The sequence below is a fragment of the Pan paniscus genome, chromosome 10, assembly GCF_029289425.2.
Source record: "Pan paniscus chromosome 10, NHGRI_mPanPan1-v2.0_pri, whole genome shotgun sequence".
Taxonomy (NCBI): Eukaryota; Metazoa; Chordata; class Mammalia; order Primates; family Hominidae; genus Pan; species Pan paniscus.
Window position 1 is genome coordinate 125,579,058 of NC_073259.2, and position 18,222 is coordinate 125,597,279.

The 18,222-nt window shown below is 46.2% G+C and overlaps 1 protein-coding gene across 2 annotated transcripts in view; it reads right to left on the reverse strand.

Moving 5' to 3' along the window:
- KSR2 (kinase suppressor of ras 2) overlaps positions 1–18,222 on the reverse strand; it is a 518,358-nt gene that overhangs the window by 63,783 nt on the left and 436,353 nt on the right. For both annotated transcript variants that reach the window (XM_063593706.1, XM_063593707.1), the window contains 4 exons: positions 14,845–14,886; positions 14,120–14,192; positions 10,299–10,347; positions 8,082–8,449 (listed from right to left, as the gene is read on the reverse strand). In XM_063593706.1, the coding sequence (XP_063449776.1) occupies positions 8,082–8,449; positions 10,299–10,347; positions 14,120–14,192; positions 14,845–14,886 (532 nt within the window). The remainder of the gene's footprint in view (positions 1–8,081; positions 8,450–10,298; positions 10,348–14,119; positions 14,193–14,844; positions 14,887–18,222) is intronic.

Below are 18,222 nucleotides of genomic sequence, written 5' to 3' on the forward strand. Positions count from 1 at the left end.
GTCATGAAACAGGGTTGCTGGTATGAGTCTATTTCTCATGGGAGAAGAAGATCTATCCATAAAGATGAATGTGTGTCTCAGAGCTCCTGGCTGTTCATAAATCCCACTGTTTTCCTCCTGGGAATACAGTTAGCTATTTTCCAGTCTTCTTTGCAGTTACGTATGGCCAACAGACTCAGCACCAGCCAATGGCACATAAGTGAAGTGATGTGTACCACTTGTAGGCGGCTCACAGACCACTCCCCTCCATAGGATGTTCCATGCCCCTTCCTTTTTCCTCAGCTAGAGGCAGAGGACTGTGCAGCTTAGAAGAAGGCAAATCCAAAAGAAGGACATGGTTTGGATCCCCCCATACGTGGAGAAAAGCCACCTACCATCCAAAAACTTGCATCTTGGACTATTACATGAACAAGAAATAAACTTATATTGCGTTAAACCACTTCATGTTTTAAGACTTATTTGTTACAGCAGCTACCATTACCCTGACCAATACAAAGTGTGAATTTACACATATTCTGGGACAAATGCCTGGATGGATATACACTAAGATGTTAATGTCATTCTCTCTGGCTGGAGGCATTATGGGTGAATTTCATTTTCTTCTTTCTGCTGATCTGCATTTGCAATTGCAAACAAGACATTCACTTGTGTAATAAGATACACAGTTTTTTAAAGTGATGACAGATGTCACACATGCTAATTCAGGAACTTTGAGATTCGAGGAGAGTGGTGGCCAGTGGTGAGGTCTTCAGCCATGCAAATCCTCTGCTGCTCATAGGATGGATTACACAGGCGTATGCAATGTACATGAGATGATGCTGATAATAATAATGATAATGATGCTGTACATTTATAGCGCTTCCTTCACAAAAGTCCCAGGGTGCTTTACATTTCAGCACAATTAAAGGCAGCCACAGACAAAAAACCTTTTCAGCTGTGCTTTATAAAGGGAAAGCGATTCAGCTTTTTGAATATAAAAGGAAGCCGCTTCCACTCGATGATGGGGATGGAATCTTCATGTGCTCAGGCCCCCCAACTCCTGTACGTTATATTTAGGACAATCAAACTGGCCTGAAGGGAAACAAAAATTAGAAAGACCACAAGTACAGGAGTTACAGAAAAAGCAAGTTGATTGAGTTACCACCTTAACAGAAGGCAGGGTTCTCTATGCGTCTGTCAAATATAGCAGCTTGGTGCTATTATATTTGAAAGCATGGAAAACAGGAACTGATTTGGAGTTGGAAATAAATAATCTACTAAGTAGTTCCTGATATTTACTGGATTTAAAATGCTGTGCAAATGAGGCCCCATGGGATTTCATTACTACCTTGTCCCTAGGAGATGGGTAAGTGCTGGATATTTCATGCACGCAGGCAACAGTTAACCTCACATAACTGAGAAGATGCCTCTCAGACTCTCGGAACCCAGCGAGGGGATTGGTGACATGTGCCAAATGAGAAATTTTAAAAATCATCCTGCGGGGCATGGGGAAATCCAGTTCTTCCTTCCTCTTTTTTCCTGGGGCACACAGTCTGAGCCCCTCAATTACAAGATGTTTAGGTAATGCCCCTAATACCTCGCCCCATCCTACCCCAATCCCTGGGAAAGGATCCTGATGAAATTCACAGGTATCGTTCCTGAGAGCCCCACATAGGTGGAAATGGCAAACTGACAGGATACCCCAGAGCCTTTTCTCTCGGCTTGTGCCCTTTGGCGCTGGGTTTCCTTGATGCCATCACTATTCTAACCCATATGCATTTTGACACATTGAACCAACCAGCTGAGTGCAAGAGGAGGTAGGATCTTGGCCATCAGGAAACCCCCAGAATAGTGTGGGCAGCTGCCATTTAAAACCTTACGTGGGCTTCCCATTGCCTTAGGATAAACGCTACATTCCTTTCTATGGCATTCAAAGCCTTGCAATTATCTGACCTCTGCAGCCCCTTTCTATAGCTCCTCAAACGTACCAATCTCATTCCTACCCCAGGGCCTTTGCACCTGCAGTACCTCTACCTGAACTGCTCTTTCTCTGCCTCTTGGCATGGCCAATGCCTCTTCATTGCTAGATCCTAGCTCAAATGTCACTTCCCCTACAAAGCCCCCTCTGAGCCCCTCTTCAAAGTAGCCCTCCCATCACTCTGACCCATCGATCACCCTGACTGTGGCCTTCACAGCACTTATTACGATGCTTTAATGATCTTACGTGTTTGTTTAACTTGTTATTGTCTGTCTCTTCTGGAATGCAAAGTCCATGGTACAAACTGTAGACACTGTGTTCTGAGTGTCTATCATGTGGTCTGGCACTGTGCCGGGGTCCGATGAATGTCTGTGGAAGGCGCGTTAGTGGAATGTGCTAGCACTGAAGCTAACAGATGGCTCTCAGGCCCCTGCAGGTGCTGATATTGGGTCATTCTAGGCCCTCACCCATTTTGGACTCAACTGCACACCTCTCCGTAGTGCCTGAGAGAAGAGGTTTCCAAGGTGTGCCCGAAGCTCTTGGCAGTTGTAAAGGCAGTTTGCTCCAGGTGGGAAGAAGGACCCGCTTTCTTTAAAGCAGCAAGTCTCACAATTGAGCATGAACCAGAATTCCATATAGGGCTTCTTAAAACCCAGCTTGTTGGACACACCCGCAGAGGTTCTGATTCAGCGGGGGAGGGTGGGAGAGAGAATTAACACTTCTAACAAGTTCACAGGTAAGGCTTGTTAGGGAACCACATGATACGAAGCACAGATTTACATAATTTTAGAGTTCTACAAAATAATTTGGGGAGTGGGGAAGGGGGTGACGTGGGGGCTTCTGTGAGGGTCTGTACGTTCTCTGAGTTCTGCACAGCAATTTTGTGAGTTGCTAATATTTGTGGAATGAGTGTTTTGCAGGGAAAGATAGAGTGTGTGCATTTCTTTGAGGGGATGTGGGAAAGAGAACAGGAGAGAAAGAAGAGAAGATGGTGTGTAATTTAGCGTATATATAGAAGAGGAGCGAGTGTGTGTGTGCATGTGTGTGTGCGCACATGTGTGTGTGCACATGTGTGTGTGCACGTGTGCGTGTGCATGGTTGTGCTGGTGCCACAGGAATTTACAGGGTATTGGAGAAGCACATAAACACCAGAAAATCAAGGCTACAAAAATGAAACTCAGTTCTAATAGGCCAGTGGTTCTTAAACTGTGGCGTGAACAAAATCCCCTGGCACTTACTAAAAAGGATAGAGGTCCAAGCTAATTGAAGTAGGATGGGGCCTCAGCCCTGAATTGTGATCAATTTCTCCAGGTGATTGTGATATGACCAAAAATGCAGAATCTCTGTGTCACCAAAGTGCTCACAGATGAAGCCCATTCCCCTCGGTGTAGCTAAGGCGGCCATTGGCAAAGAAGGAACCTACCAGACTAGTATTTAGATATACATTTGCTTATTCCCAGTTCTGCCAGTTATTTGTTCTATGATTTGGGCAAGGGCTCCCTCTGCCTTTCTGACCTCAGTTTTCTCACCTGTAAAATAGGCACAAGGATAAACAGGAGAACCTCACCACGCCTGGCCTGAAGCAAAGCACTTGCTGAAAGCTGATGGAATCTGCTGCTCTTTTGGTTTATTTTTGAGGGCTCTGTCTTGGTTCTACCCCACAACCAGGGAACTGATTTCAGCAAAAAGGCTCAGCCATGCCACCTAGCATGGCTTGGCTTCTGCTGGTTCAGAGCCTTACCCACTGTCAAAACAGCAACCCTAATATGGTGATCTTCATAACACAGGGTTTGCCAGTCTGACCGAGGGCAGCAAAATGGGGTGAAAGCAAGGACACTGAGTGTCCACCAAGATCATCAGCTCTTTGATTACAATGGGAAGTTAGGGCAGATAAGCAGATCATTTCCTTAAACTGTTGTTGCCTTTGCACTAGGCAAAATATCTCCCTTTGTGCACCCACCCTTTATTTTTGAGGCTTCCTCATTCTTGTCCTAAAACAACACCATGTCACACCCCTGCCTACAGCCCTCCAACGGCTGCTCACTGCCCTTGGCATAAAATCAGGACTCCTCACCAGGGATTCTATAACTGAGGGTTCAAACCTGGCTGTGTGATAGAGTCCCCTGCACTCTGGACAATGTCTCGGGGGCATTTTGGTTGTCACAACTTGAGGCTTAGTGCTACTGGCATCTAGTGAGTAGAGGCCAGGGACACTGCCAAACATCCTACAGTCCCCACCACAAAGGCTTTTCTGACCCCAAATATCAGTAGTGCTGAAGATGAGAGACTCTGCTCTGGGGCAGGGCCAGGCACTGTTACTGTATTAAAAGCTCCCCTTCCTCCACCAGGCTTGAGAACCCCTGCCCTCTCCAGTCTTGCTCCTGACAGCTTCTCTACCCTCACCTTCTCCCCTTTGCCCTAACCTGCCACCATCACAGTCTTTTTTCTGGAATCTGCATTTTTACAACTTTCCTCTCCTAGGACTCTGGTGCAGGAAGGTCCAGGTACGCCATCTTTGAGATGCACTGTTCCCAGCTGCTTCTCAAACACAGCTCATTATCAGACAAGCAAAGAATACTGTCAGAGTTGGCAGGACACTGCAAGAAACATCCGCTTCCACCTGCTCATTTTACAGAAGGAGAAATTAAGGCTTGTGAAACCCTAGGTAGCAAGGTAGAAGGGTGAGAGACACTTTCACTCAACTCTATTGGCTTTCAGATTTCACTTGGAGTTTTTAACATGAGTGATTGCACAGACCGTCGATAGCTTTGCAATAATCCCATAACGACCCAATTGTGAAACAATTTAGCAATCCTGCTGCTAATAGCATTTGTGGCTATAGCAATTGGGTAACTAGTTGGTTATTACTCATTCCCCAAGAGCCACACATATTGCATTGCAAGGAAGCTAATCTTAGAAATACTTGTTAACTTCGATGATAATTACTAAGTAATTGGCTAGAATGTGCCACTGTGAATTGATCCAGAATATGCCAGGTAATTATCTGGTCTTATGTTCCCTGTAAAATAAATCTAGGGTCCAAAAATGGTTCCAGTTGGTTGGCTATTGTCCAACCATCAACCTCTGCCAGCCAATCGTGCGAATGCAAGTGATTAATCAAATTACTCAAATATTTGGTTTCAAACTGAACGTGCAGATAAGAAACCTGGAGAGCCAACAAGTGGACAGTGCTGAACAGAAAGAGGGATGCACAGAGCCCCTCCCTAAGATAAATATATAACAACACAATAATATGGAATCAATGCCACTTCTTTGGGGCTCATCTGGCATCCTCACACAAAATACCAAAACACTTCAGAGACCAATTACACATCCCAAAGCTGCAGAGTCTTTATCGTGGTGCCAGGAAAAGGCTGGGCTATTTGTGAAATCTGTAGGCAGTTATGGCGCTTGGGGAGGGGGGCTCAGAATTTTGTACATAATAGAAGAGGGCCGCAAATGCAGCTGGCTTGCAGGATGAGCAACACATTTTCATAATGACCACTCGTTTTTCAAGGATGGCTGCTGAGTTTGTCTATTTCCAACTTGCTAGCCTTTGAGAATTGGGTGAGGGAGGCATGGGGATTAGGCTTCATAGGTAATGCTGAACAGGGAGGCAGGAGGGTGGTAAGGAACTGACCAGACAGAAAGATGGGATAAGAGCTTAAGATGGGAGCAATGGAGAGAAGGCCAGGGGTGGGGAAAAGACCACCCTCCAACCAGACTTGTGTATCCCAAGTAACAGGCTATTGACTGCTGCTAAAAGATGATGATATATACTGGGTAAGAAAGGGAAGGAAAGGGAGCTAAGGGCCTCTCTGTAGTAAATCGCAAAAATAGCCACAGATTGTCCCCACCCTGCATCCATGTCCTTGCAGCGGGACATTGCAGATCTTCCCATTCAGAAGTAGAGGCTGTGTCTCCATGCCTTGAATCTAGTGGATAATAGGAGTTGCTTTGGCCAACAGATGTAGGTCTTGACCTCTTGCTACACTTGGAAACCTGAGACCGCCATGAGAATGAGCCTGAGCTAGGCTGTTGAGGATATCCCCTGACAATCTGCCAACCAGCAGACACACAAATGAGGGCATCTAAGACTGACTATACCCTTGTTGACCCAGAGCTGACCATAGCCAACTACAAGAACCCAGCTACTGAGTCTGGCTCAGCCCAGAACTATCCATAGGATAGAGAGAAACCACTAAGTTGTGGAGTAGTACTCAGCAAAATCTTAAACTCAGAACAGCTCAGCCCCTGAAGATTACCTGGGCTGATTGCTTCAGAGCCACTTCTGTCTTGTGCAGAGTTGAGAACCACCATTTTTACCCTGATTTAAGGAGGCTTGGAGGCCCATCCCTAGATCTCTAATCTTTCACCAGCGCTTATCATTCAAAGCACGAGTCACTCCAGTCAACCCACCATCTGCATCATCTATGGATACAGAATATATGTACCTTCTACCAATCACCAAGTTCTTATAAGTGGACTTAAGAAGGTTTTGTCTCACAAGGGAAGAGATTAAAGACACACCAGCTCTTCTCTGAGCCCACAGCATCTGTTCTGGGCCTGGTAAGATGCAAGACTTGTGCATTTGGGGTCTCACTGAGTAGAGCAAGGAGAGAGCTCCTAACAGGCCCTTGGCATCACAGGTCATACTAAGAATGCCACTGCAGAGGCCAGTCCTTATGTTACAGGGGAGTCAGTGCCAGAGTTTAAAAACAAACCAAAGGATTGTTTCACAACTGTTGCATCAAAACCAAAGCTATTTTTCTCCCAATGCCTCAAGCCTCTGGGAGAGGCCAGAGAGCAAATCTGAGAAAGTCCAAGAAACATTTTCGCAATGTTAGTTCTCTATGAACTATCCCTTCTTTGTACCCATAGACCACAGATCCTGGATATTCCAAACCACAATGATAAAGACTGCAAATGTGCTCTGCAACTTTCATGAAAACCAGAGTAACACTTATCAGAATCTTGGCTCATGCTTGTCATCCCAGCACTTTGGGAGGCCAAGGCGGGCGGATCATCTGAGGTCAGGAGAACAAGACCAGCCTGACCAAAATGGCGAAACCCTGTCTCTACTAAAAATACAAAATTAGCCAGGCATGGTGGCACATGCCTGTAATCTCAGCTACTTAGGTGGCTGAGGCAGGAGAATCGCTTGAACCCGGGAGGTGGAGGTTGCAGTGAGCCGAGATCACACCATTGCACTCCAGCCTGGGCAAGAAGAGTGAAACTCTGTCTCAAAAAGAAAAAGAATCTTAATCAGGGGTTTGCAGACTACGGCCCATGGGCCAAATACAGCCCACTCCCTGGGTTTGTAAATGACGTTTTACTGGGACACAGCCCTGCAATTTCATTTGCAGATTGTCTATAGCCGCTTTCAGACTACAGTGGCTGAGTAGAGTAGCTGCTACAGAAACTGTACAACCCACAAAGCTGAAAATATTTACTATTGGGCCCCTTACAAAAAAAAGTTGGCTGACTCCTGATTTAGTTGAATATATTCATTTCACATATGGAGAAAGTGACTCTTGGAGAAGCTGTTACACAAATACTTGGAATAGAGGGGGAACTAGACCCGATGTTTCTAATTCCCCATTTAGTAGTCTTTGGTTTTGCTAAAGAGTTTTAGCATTAAAAATATTTTCTGGGGTTAGGCGTGGTAGCTTACAGGCCTGTAATCCCAGCAGTCTGGGAGGTCAAGGCAGGAGGATTGCTTGAGGCCAGGAGTTTGAGACCATCCTGGGCAACATAGCAAGACCCCATCTCTACCAAAAAATTAAAAAATTAGCCTGGTGTGATGGCACACACCTGTAGCACCAGCTATTTGGGAGGCTGAAGCGAAAGGATCTCTTGAGTCCAGGAGTTCAAGGCTGCTGTGAGCTATGACCATACCACTGCATTCAAGCCTGGGCAACAGACGGAGACCCTGTCTCTAAAAAAACAAATAAATAAAGTATTTTCTGGAATCTTAAATCTTAAACCATGTAAGTAAACTGTGCATGGTAGAACTAGAGATGGTCTATTAACCAGAGTGGTCAAGTAAGCAGAAAACCATTTCTCAACCATGCCAGAAGCAGAGTTTTGCCAATCCCTGGGTAGAAGCCCAGGTGGAACTGACCTGGTGATGATGGCCAGGTGAGGCGGGCTCATGCAGGCACCCATGAAAAGCACCACGTTCTCATGCCGTGTCTGCCTGTAGGCCATCACCTCCCGCTTGAAGGCCTTGAGCTGGTCCTCGTTGTCCCTCTCAATGTCAATCAGCCGGATGGCCACCTCGCCATGCCAGCGGCCGTGGTACACTTGCCCAAAGCGGCCCTTTCCAATGAGCTCGCCGATCTCCAGCTGCTCAAAGGGGATGTCCCACTCCTGAAGGAAGATGCTGGTCTGGCTGGCCTTGCGTGGGAAGCTCCGGGCCGAGAGGAGGGACAGGTTCATCTCCTCGAAGTCATCCTCTGACTCCTCGGCCTCATCATGGACCTCTTCATTCTGTGGCCGGAGTGGGAGAGAGGTCAGAATTGTGTCTGCCACTGCCCCAGCCTCCCTCATGGTCCTGCTGGGTCCCGTGCACATGCGTAGGTCTGGACACATCTCTACATGCATTTGGAGCTTGTGCAGACATACGTCCCTCTGTTTCCCCAGCTCTAGAATGTGGTCTAGAATCATACTACAGTGAAGGTGCTGAAAGGGAGATCATGATCATCCACCTCTCTTGTGCTAAATGGGGGGATACTGAGGCTCAGAGAGAAGTGTTATAGGGATCGCCCATTCTAGTTTGCTGGAATCTTCCTGGTTTTAGCACCGAAAGTCCCATATGTTGCCCTGGGAAGTGACTCACTCCAGGTCATGCAGCCAGGCAGAAGAGGGACTAAGATCCAGGTCTCTGGACTTGAATATCCGATGGCCTTCCTATTCTTCCATAGTCTTTTGGTTTGGCTGTTTACGTGCATGTGATAAAGTTGACAGGCTAGACAGGCTAAAACAATGGGTACATCGTGCATCTGCATGTAACACATGACAACTGCCAACATGGAGTATCTTTTGCTTCCCCCAGGGAATTTGGAATTGATGATTCAAAAATTGGGAGAGGTCAGAGCTACAAGCTAGCTGTCTGAGGCTCCTACAGCAGCTGGGAGGGTAGGAGACATGAGAGTGAGGGGTTAACAGAATGGGCTTAACAATCAGACAAAGAGAGCTGAAATCTGGCCTCTGTATGACCTTGAGCCAGTTGCTTTACTTCCCTGAGGCTGCCTTTCCTCATTGTAAAGTGGGGGTAATAAAATCTGCCCCAGGGCCGGTGTGAGGTTTTAGATGAAGGCCTGTTAAGTTCTTTGTACAGACCTGACCATCTGTATTAAACACCGACTGGGAGGCCCGAGAAAATGCAGATTCCTGGGCCCCACCCAGCACTATTGGATCAAAATATCAGCAGGCCAGGACCAGGAATCTGCATTTTTATCATGCACACCCACGACTCAGGCATACTTGGGCGTAACTACCACTAGAGTTAAATGCTCAAGGTGTAGGGACCCACCTTACCAGCATGATATCTAGGGGTGCTTGGGGGCGAATTGCCTCTTCGATTCTCCTGCAGAATTGTGGGAGCAGCAGGTGCCAGGGCCAGCGGGGATTCCCAGAGACCCTGGGACCTGATGAAACAGCCTGAGAACGTGGCTTCTTGACTGGGTACAGCTCTTCCTGACCCAAAATACCTGGGCAAGCTGCCCCTGATGGCACATTCAGGAGAAACAATACAGGGGACATTGATTTCTCCCGGGATCATTTTTCAACAACCAAAATAGTCCCAGAAAGGAACATGATTTTCCTTGGAAGCCCTGACTCGATTCCTTTCAGTATGAGACCCAGAGCAGTCGCAGAGCTGAAGGGCCAGGACTCCATGGTTTCCAGCCAGGACATTTCATGTATTTCTGCAGCCACTTAGGCAGGTGGGAAGAAGCCCCAGAGCATTCTCAACACTTCTAAGCCCAGCATCCCTGAGGCCCCCACCTCTTCCCACATATTCTTTCAAAGGCAGCGGGGCACATCCCCCTTGGTATTCACCCGGCCCTGAGCTGATCTTTCAACTAAGAATGCAAATCTCTTGACAATTTCCGCACAACTGGCTTTTCCATGATGCATGCCATATAATGGCCCATTAGACTCAGTGCTGGGAGGGCCACTGCTTGCTAATTGTCCCAGAGTTAGAATATCCATCAGTCAGGGCCACCACAGCCCCCACCTGACCCCAAGCCCTCTGCGTCATCCAAAACGTCAGTCGGCTTTGCCAAGTTCTGGGCAGTCCCTGGAAAATGTCGCTTCACTGCTCTCTGATTCTCACCTCCGATGTTGGCTCCACTTCAATTTGAAGTAATGGATTTCCTTCCAAGCTGTAAAGAAAGAAAAATAAACGTGATCCCTAGGTGAAAAGGCAGGTCTATATACTGAGTTTAGCTATGTATGAAGAATCCCCAGATCGGAGGTCTTTACCACCAAGCCTTTATCTCACATTTCATTTCAACAGGTGTGTCTGAAATAATGCATAACCTCGACACACACAGACACACAGACACACACACACACAGACACACACAGACACACACACACACAACACAGTGCGCAAGGACCTTGTTTTAAGTTGATTTTCCGGGCTGCTCAGGGCTCATTTTTCTTCATTGCTTTGGTTTCAACTTATCTAGCAGCTTTCTTATAAATTGGCCTAAATGCCCTGGGTAGATAAGTCCTCAGAGCTGTATGTGTTTGCCAGGAAAGAATTAATCAGATCTCCGAAGTTCACACAAATTTGGAATTTCTTGGAAGGATCTCAGTGTTCTTGTTTGTCTGTTCATTCATGCATTCATGCGACTATTTAATAGATGTGTGTGCCAGGAACAGTGTTAGGCCCTTGGAGGGATATAGAATTGAAACTGGCACGGCTTCTGACCTTCAGGAATATTGTGTTCCTACTGAAGGAACTAAAGCCAGTATGTAGATACTATGCAGGGAGGCTAAAAGTAATAAGGCCAAAAGTTAGGTATGAATTGGATAAATGGAGTGTCGTGGGAATTCCAAGATGAGAGAATTACTGGGTGTATTTGAAAGTTCCCAGTGTTTGAGGTAGGTCTTGCCAATCACATGGAATTAGGATGTGTGGAATGAAAATAAAAAGACCATATTGAGCTGGAAGACACAAGTGTGTGTGTGTGTGTGTGTGTGTGTGATGCATTCATAAGCTCATGAGCTGCAGTTCTGTTCTTAGTAAGCAAACATGTTGGGTATAGATGCTGGCGGGGCGTCACAATTTGTGTGAGCACTGCGTAGGTATTATGGGATGTGCTTTGTGCAGGGTTGTCTTATGTGCATGTGAGTTGGGTGTACACACAGGATGTCAAGGGGGATGCTGTATGCCGATAGTATAATTGGGTGTGCATTAGAGGTGTGAGGGGACTGTCAAATGCATGTGACATTTGACATGTGATGGATGTTGGGTACAGTGTGCATTAGAGGTATGTTGCAGGGTTTAGACTTGAGGATGTGCACGTGTTTTTGAAGTGCAGCAGGGAGACAGAACTGGGCTATTGAAGGCATGGAAGAGCTGAGACAGGTGAGAAAAAAGAATCACAATGAATACCCCACCCCTCCTTTCCTATTTCCCCAGTAGATTCCCCCTTCTCCATCCTCATTTGGGGGACCTCCCCTATCCTGACCCTCAGATTGCAGGAAGTGGCTGACTCCACAGAGTCAATCCACTTGCTGGAGGGGGTCCTGGTGAAAGAGTCTGAAAGACCACAAGAACTAAAAGAAGGAGAAAGAAAGGTCAACCACAAAGTGGCATTTGCCATGGTATTAACCAATTATTCATAGCACAGCCTGGGAAAGTGGAATGAACCTGCACGATGACAGCTGACATGCTGAGAACTTGATGCCCTGGGGGAGACTTGGCTGGGACAATGCAGCTGGAGCCCCTCCTCATGCCCAAAACCAAAACAGGCCACCCTCCTCTCTGCATCAAGGCGTGATTCCAGCAGCCAGGGCTATTCAAGTATTTCCTTCTGCAAAGACTTGCCATCACTCCACGCACATTTAAGCAGATCGCAAGCAGCTATTGACTCTGTTTTTCGCTGGTACCTCTGGGCTGTCAGTTAATAACCTGGAGTTCATCTTGCACAAATTGTAGAATTGGTTTATGTGAAGCAGAGAAATGATCTCGAGCTAGATGTCAGCACCATATCCCCCGGCAAGTTGCTGCTCCTTTGATTTCAGAGATGTACCATGTAAGTCTTTAACAAAGTCCATAAGACCAGTCAGAAAAGATGAAGCAGTTAGGGGACCCAGAAGAAAAACTAAGTAGGCACAAAGGTGAGTTAGGAAACTGGTCAAATCCTAGCAAGCCCCAGGCTTCCATCACAACCAAAGAAGTTAAGGAGGTGACTTTGTGATATCACTTTTTTCTTCTTTAGACAGAGTCTCCCTCTGTTGACCAGGCTGGAGTGCAGTGGCACAATCCCACCTCACTGAACCTCCACCTCCTGGGTTCAAGCAATTCTCCTGCCTCAGCCTCCCGAGTAGCTGCGATTACAGTTGTGTGCCACCACGCCTGACTAATGTTTGTATTTTTAATATAGATGGGGTTTCACCAGGTTGGCTAGGCTGGTCTCCAACTCCTGACCTCAGGTGATCCTCCTACCTTGGCCTCCCAAAGTGCTGGGATTACAGGCGTGAGCCACTGCGCCTGGCCAAGGTGACTTCACTTCTGCTGCACAAGCAATAAACCACCTGAAAAGAGGGTCTGTTTCCTAAGGATGCTATGCACAAAGATGTTCATTGCAGCATTATTTACAACAGTGAAATATGGGAAGCAATGTAAAATCCAGCAATAGGAAAATGGTTAAGAAAATTATTCTACATCAATATGTCATTTTACAGCCATTAAAAACAATATCAGACAGGTGCAGTGGCTCATGCCTGTAATCCCAGCACTTTGGGAGGCTGAGGTGGAATGATCACTTGCACCTAGGAGTTTGAGACCCACCTAGGCAACATGGTGAATCCCTGTCTCTACAAAAATAAAAAATTTTTTAAAAAACACAAAAATTAGTTGGGTGTGGTGGCACACACCTGTAATCCCAGCTACTCGGGAGGCTGAGCTGGGAGGATCATTTGAGCCCAGGAGGCTGAGGCTGCAGTGAACCGTGATTGCACCACTGCATTGCAGCCTGGGTGACAGAGTGAGACTCTGTCTCAAAACAAACAAACAAAAAACAAAAACCAACAATGTCTATGGAGAGGCTAAAATAATATTCATAAAACGTGATGTTCAGCATAAAGATAACAAAGCAGGATGGTAGCTGCTTGCATATATTGTGGGTCATAACTATGTAAAATATAAATGGAAAGAACACACATAGAAGTTCTAACAGTGGTGAGATCATGAGTGATTATTTTGCCTTTCCCTTTTTAAAGAATAGCCCAAATTTTCCAAAATTAGCTTATATTATTTTTATAATAATATAAACCAGAGGTTAGCAAATTTCTTTCTGCAAAGGGTCATAGAGTAAATATTTTTGGCTTTGCAAGCCATACAGATTCTATTACAACTACTCAATTCTGCTGCTGCATGGAGAAAGAACCATGCACAATACATTGTAAACAAATAGGCATGGCTGTGTTCCAATAAAACTTTAAATAAAAACAAGAAGGAGGTTGGATCTGTCCCATGGGCTATAGTTTGCTGATTCCATAAGCCTAAATGAGACTTTTGAAAGTTATTCCATGTTCAGTGACATGGAATAATCGCCCTTTCATTAAGTACTAGCTATCACCTGGGGAAAGTTTTCTTCCTAATCACAGGGAGGTTATGGGTCCTTAGGAAACGGTCCAGCCCCTGGAAATTGCATTTGACAGGCAGGGGCAGAGACACAAGGCATAGCTGCTCGTGAGGAACAGCATTGCCTCTCTCTCCATCTCTCTGTCTGAGCTGTCACGCCCTTTCTCTTTGCCTAAGTTATTCCCTATGTCTCTCTGACCCCCTTGTACATCTCCCTCTGCCCCCAACTCCATCAGTTCCAGGAAGAGAAGGAAAGAAGATAGGGAACCTGAGTGGATTGTAGGGCCAGGGCTGGGAAGCTTGGGAAAGGGGGAAGATGTCTCTGTCTCACTTACATTGGATTCGAGGTCACCGGATGCAGGATGACCTGGGGCGCCCGGGTCGGCGTCTCCGGCACCGGCACCACATCTGAAAACCAGAGATTGGACACTCAGAAAAAAAATGTGAAGTCCACAACCCCCGCAAAGGCTTGATTCCTGGGCGACATGGCAGCCAATTTTTCACCAGATCTTGGATCTCTGCCCTTGGCCAATCTCCTTTCTCCTTTCCTGGACCACCTGGACTCTACCTGCTCAGCTGGACCAGGGTTCTGGATGACATCCTCAACAAAATTCCTCATTGTTGAGTAGGGGGCTGCCAGAACCCTCAAACATCTAGCCTGAAGCATTCATTGGTCATCTCTGAATCTTTCTTTCTCCTGGGTTCCCTTTGGGATGATAAAGCCCCTTGGTTTCACATCTTCTCAGTACCCAGCTCAGGACCCTATGACCATCTCTTTCCTGCCACATGGCTCTAGACCCCTCCTCACCCTCGCCCAGTGTTCTACAGTACTCCACCCTCTCAGGCCTTTCCACGGTGCCTTGGGACCTCCTTGGGTCCCACTGTGCCCACTCTTTCTTCTCCACTTCCATGTTCAGCCATTATCCTGGAGTGTGGTGACTCCACTACCCTCTTTGATCTTAGGCACCCCCACAACATCTGCCTCCATTCATCTCAGAAACTCCTGCAATGCAGCGGGGCTTGTTCAGAAGGGGCTGCTTCCAGCTCACATGAAACTCACCTGGGAAGATGAACTGTTGCTTGTATTTGTAGTAGTGGGATGCTTGCAAAAGAAAGAAAACATCAAAGTGAGTGTCCCCAAGGAGACATTGCTTCAGGGACCAGATTGAGCTCTTACGGCCACCACATGGTCATTCTCTGCCCACCTTCAAGAGTTTCCATACTTCTGCAGACATCCCTGCAGACAAGGGACTGCAAACATGTGTAAAGAAACCAGAACTCTAAACATCCATGCCAACCCTCCCATCTGACATCTCACACTCCCTAAAATCAGACTGCTCCAACTCAAACAGACATTCTGACTACAATACCATTTTTGTGAAATGCATAATTACACACACACACACAGAAAAACTCTGCAAAGCCATAATCCAAAATATTAATTTTTTCCCCTTTTGGCAGAATGATTACAGTGGCTTAAAAAATCCTTTGTGCTTTTTCTGTACTTTCCTAATTTTCTGCAACGAGCATCGTATCAGTTTTCTTTTTTGTGCCTGTAACAAATTACTACAAACTTAGTAAAACAACACAAATGTATCCTCTTACAGTTCTGGAGGACAGAAGTCTGAAATAAGTCTTACAGGGCTGAAATCAAGCTTAGTTCCTTCTGAAGGCTCCGGGAAAATCTATTCCTTGTCTTTTCCGTTGTTTGAGGCTGCCTGCATTTGTTGGCTCATGGCTCCATCACTCCAACCTCTGCTTCTGTTGTGCCATCTCCTTCTTCTGCCTTTGACCTTCTTGCTTCCCTCTGATAAGGACCTTTGTGATTATATTTAGGGACTTCCCAGATAAGCTAAGATAATCCTCCCATCTCAAGATCCATAACTTAATCATATCTTCAAAGTTCCTACTGTCCTGTAAAGCAGCATCTTCCCAGATTCTGAGATCAAGGCATGGACATCTTTTGCAAATTATTCTACCTACCACAAGCATGAATTAACTTCTGTATTTAGGAAAAAATTATATAAAAGAAATTTTCTGGACTTCACTGCCAGTTCCCTGACAATTCCTTTTACTTCTAATCTACTCGCCAGAGGCCAGGGGTCTCAGACACTTAAAGGTTTCTAACATTAGCACTTACTCCATTGGGGAATAGTGCCTGGAATAGGGGGCCAAGTGGTGTTGGGGGCAGGGGACACAGAGATTTGCATCCTCAAGTAAATGAAGAGGGCAGGGATATAGTCAGATGAGTCTGTATTGGTGAATCCACTTTCAGAAACAATTTGATGACATTCAGGGACAAGCCACCACTGGAGTTGCTTTATCAAATATTAGCACAGTAGCTCAGAGCCTAGAGTCTAGAAGCTGATCCTCTAGGGTCAAATCTTTGCTCTGCCCTTGGCTATTTGTAGAAGCTCCAAGTCTCACTGTCCACACGTGTAAAATGAGGATAATAACAGTCCCTTCCTCAAAGGGCAAGGACCATCATTACAAGATAAAAGTGTATTGAAGATGCTGAATTCGTATTAGCTGTGAGATAAATAAACACATTTCTAAGCTCTCTTAACTAATAGGCAAGAATGATTTATCACCACGAGACAATCACATAGTTCCAAGTGCTAATGAAATCTTCTGCTTTGGGGAAGCAGATGGAACACTCTCCCTGAGGTTGAAATTTATTGATAGATTCTTTCAGGACAGGGAGTAAGTCCTACTATCTCAGGACCTCAAACTCCTGGTTCTGTGCCTTGCACCAGTCAGTGTGCAACACACATTTGTTGAATTAACCAACTCTCTTTATCACAGATGAAACAGCAAAAACCTTGGGCTTAGTCCAATTCCAGATTATATCAAATAGTTGGAGTCCATTTTTGATTCTGGAAAATGGGATGTCCAGGGCAAGAAGCAGCTTATTCAAGGTTACAGAGCAAAGCTTTAAAAGAAAATCACCCTCCATGACTTCAGGGACTGTTTTACTATTAGATAACAGAAGTTTTTTATTACATGCAACTACTTTATTAGTCAACAAGGGGCTAAAATTAAAACAGGAAAAACTACCCGAGGCTCTCAAGAGACTTGGCTGATCTTTTCCCTCCACAGCTCTGACAGTGATGGGGGATTCAGTGTCTGCAGAAAAGGTTCGCTGACAGCTATGTTCTTTTTGGGCAACAGAGAGCAGGAGCTGCTTCAGAGAGTCCGAGAAGGGACAGGTGTCAGGCAACAGGACACCAGCAAATGCCTCCACACCCGAAGCCAACCCGAAGCCAACGCCCTCCTTGACTCCTCCCTATGTGCCATGGAACAACTCGTTCCTGGTGACTGAAAGGGAAACACATGACCAGAAGAGGAGGAAAGACATTGTTGGGAGACCTGTTCTTCCTGCTGATGACAGACACCATCAAGAAGTGGCTCTAAAGAACAGCTGGTGACCTTGAGTGGGCTGCTCAGGAGAGCTGAGTGGCTCCGGGCTTTCTGGCATCCAAGATGACTCAGGACCTGGGAGGCTGCAGATGAAGTCAAAGAGACAAGCAGGCCACTCTGAAGGAGCTTCCCCTCTGGAGCCCCCATGCCTACCCTGAGGCCTCCCAAGAGAGCAGCCAGAGTGGTCTTCTAGAAGGAAGGAAGAAAGGTCAAGTCATTCTCTGCCTAAACCTTTCAACTGCATCCCATGGAGTCTCACATAAAATCTAAAATCCTGCCAGGCCCAGACCCTGTAGCTCTGAGTCTCTCTGGAGGCCACTTTCCCTTGTTTATGGCACTTGGGCCCCTTCCTGTGGCTGGGCCTTTGCCTTACTTCCCCCACCTGCAGAACTCAGCCATCCGGTGACCCTCCAACCTAAATCTGTTCTCTTGCATTTGCTCAAGGACTCTTGCAAAGGCTCTTAGCCATCACAGCCTTCATCACAATCTATAATCCTATTTTCATGCGTATGTTTATTTGGTTAATACCTTTTTTTCTCACTAAGCTATACTTTTCATGAGAACTGGGGCTGTTGTAGGCAGAATAATGCCTGCCCCTGCCCCTACAACATGTCCAGGTCCTAATCCCTGGAAACTGTGAATCCATTTCATTACATGGCACAAGGGACTCTTTGGATGAGATTACTTAAGGATCTTGAGGTGGGGAGATTATCCTAGATCATCTGGGTGGGCTCAATGTCACCACAAGGGTCCTCAGAAGAGGAAGGCAGGGTCAGAGAAGGAGATGTGATCATGCAAGCAGAAGCCGGAATGAGGAGGGGCGACAAGCAAAGTAATGTGGGCAGCCCCTAGATGCTGGGAAAAGGCAAGGAGATGGATTCTCCCTGAAACCTTCCAGAACAAACCAGCCCTATTGACATCTTGGTTTTTAGCCCAGTGAAGCCCGTTTTGGACATCTGGCCTCTAGAACCATAAGATAATAAACCTGTGTGCTTTTAAGCCACGAAGTACGTGGTCA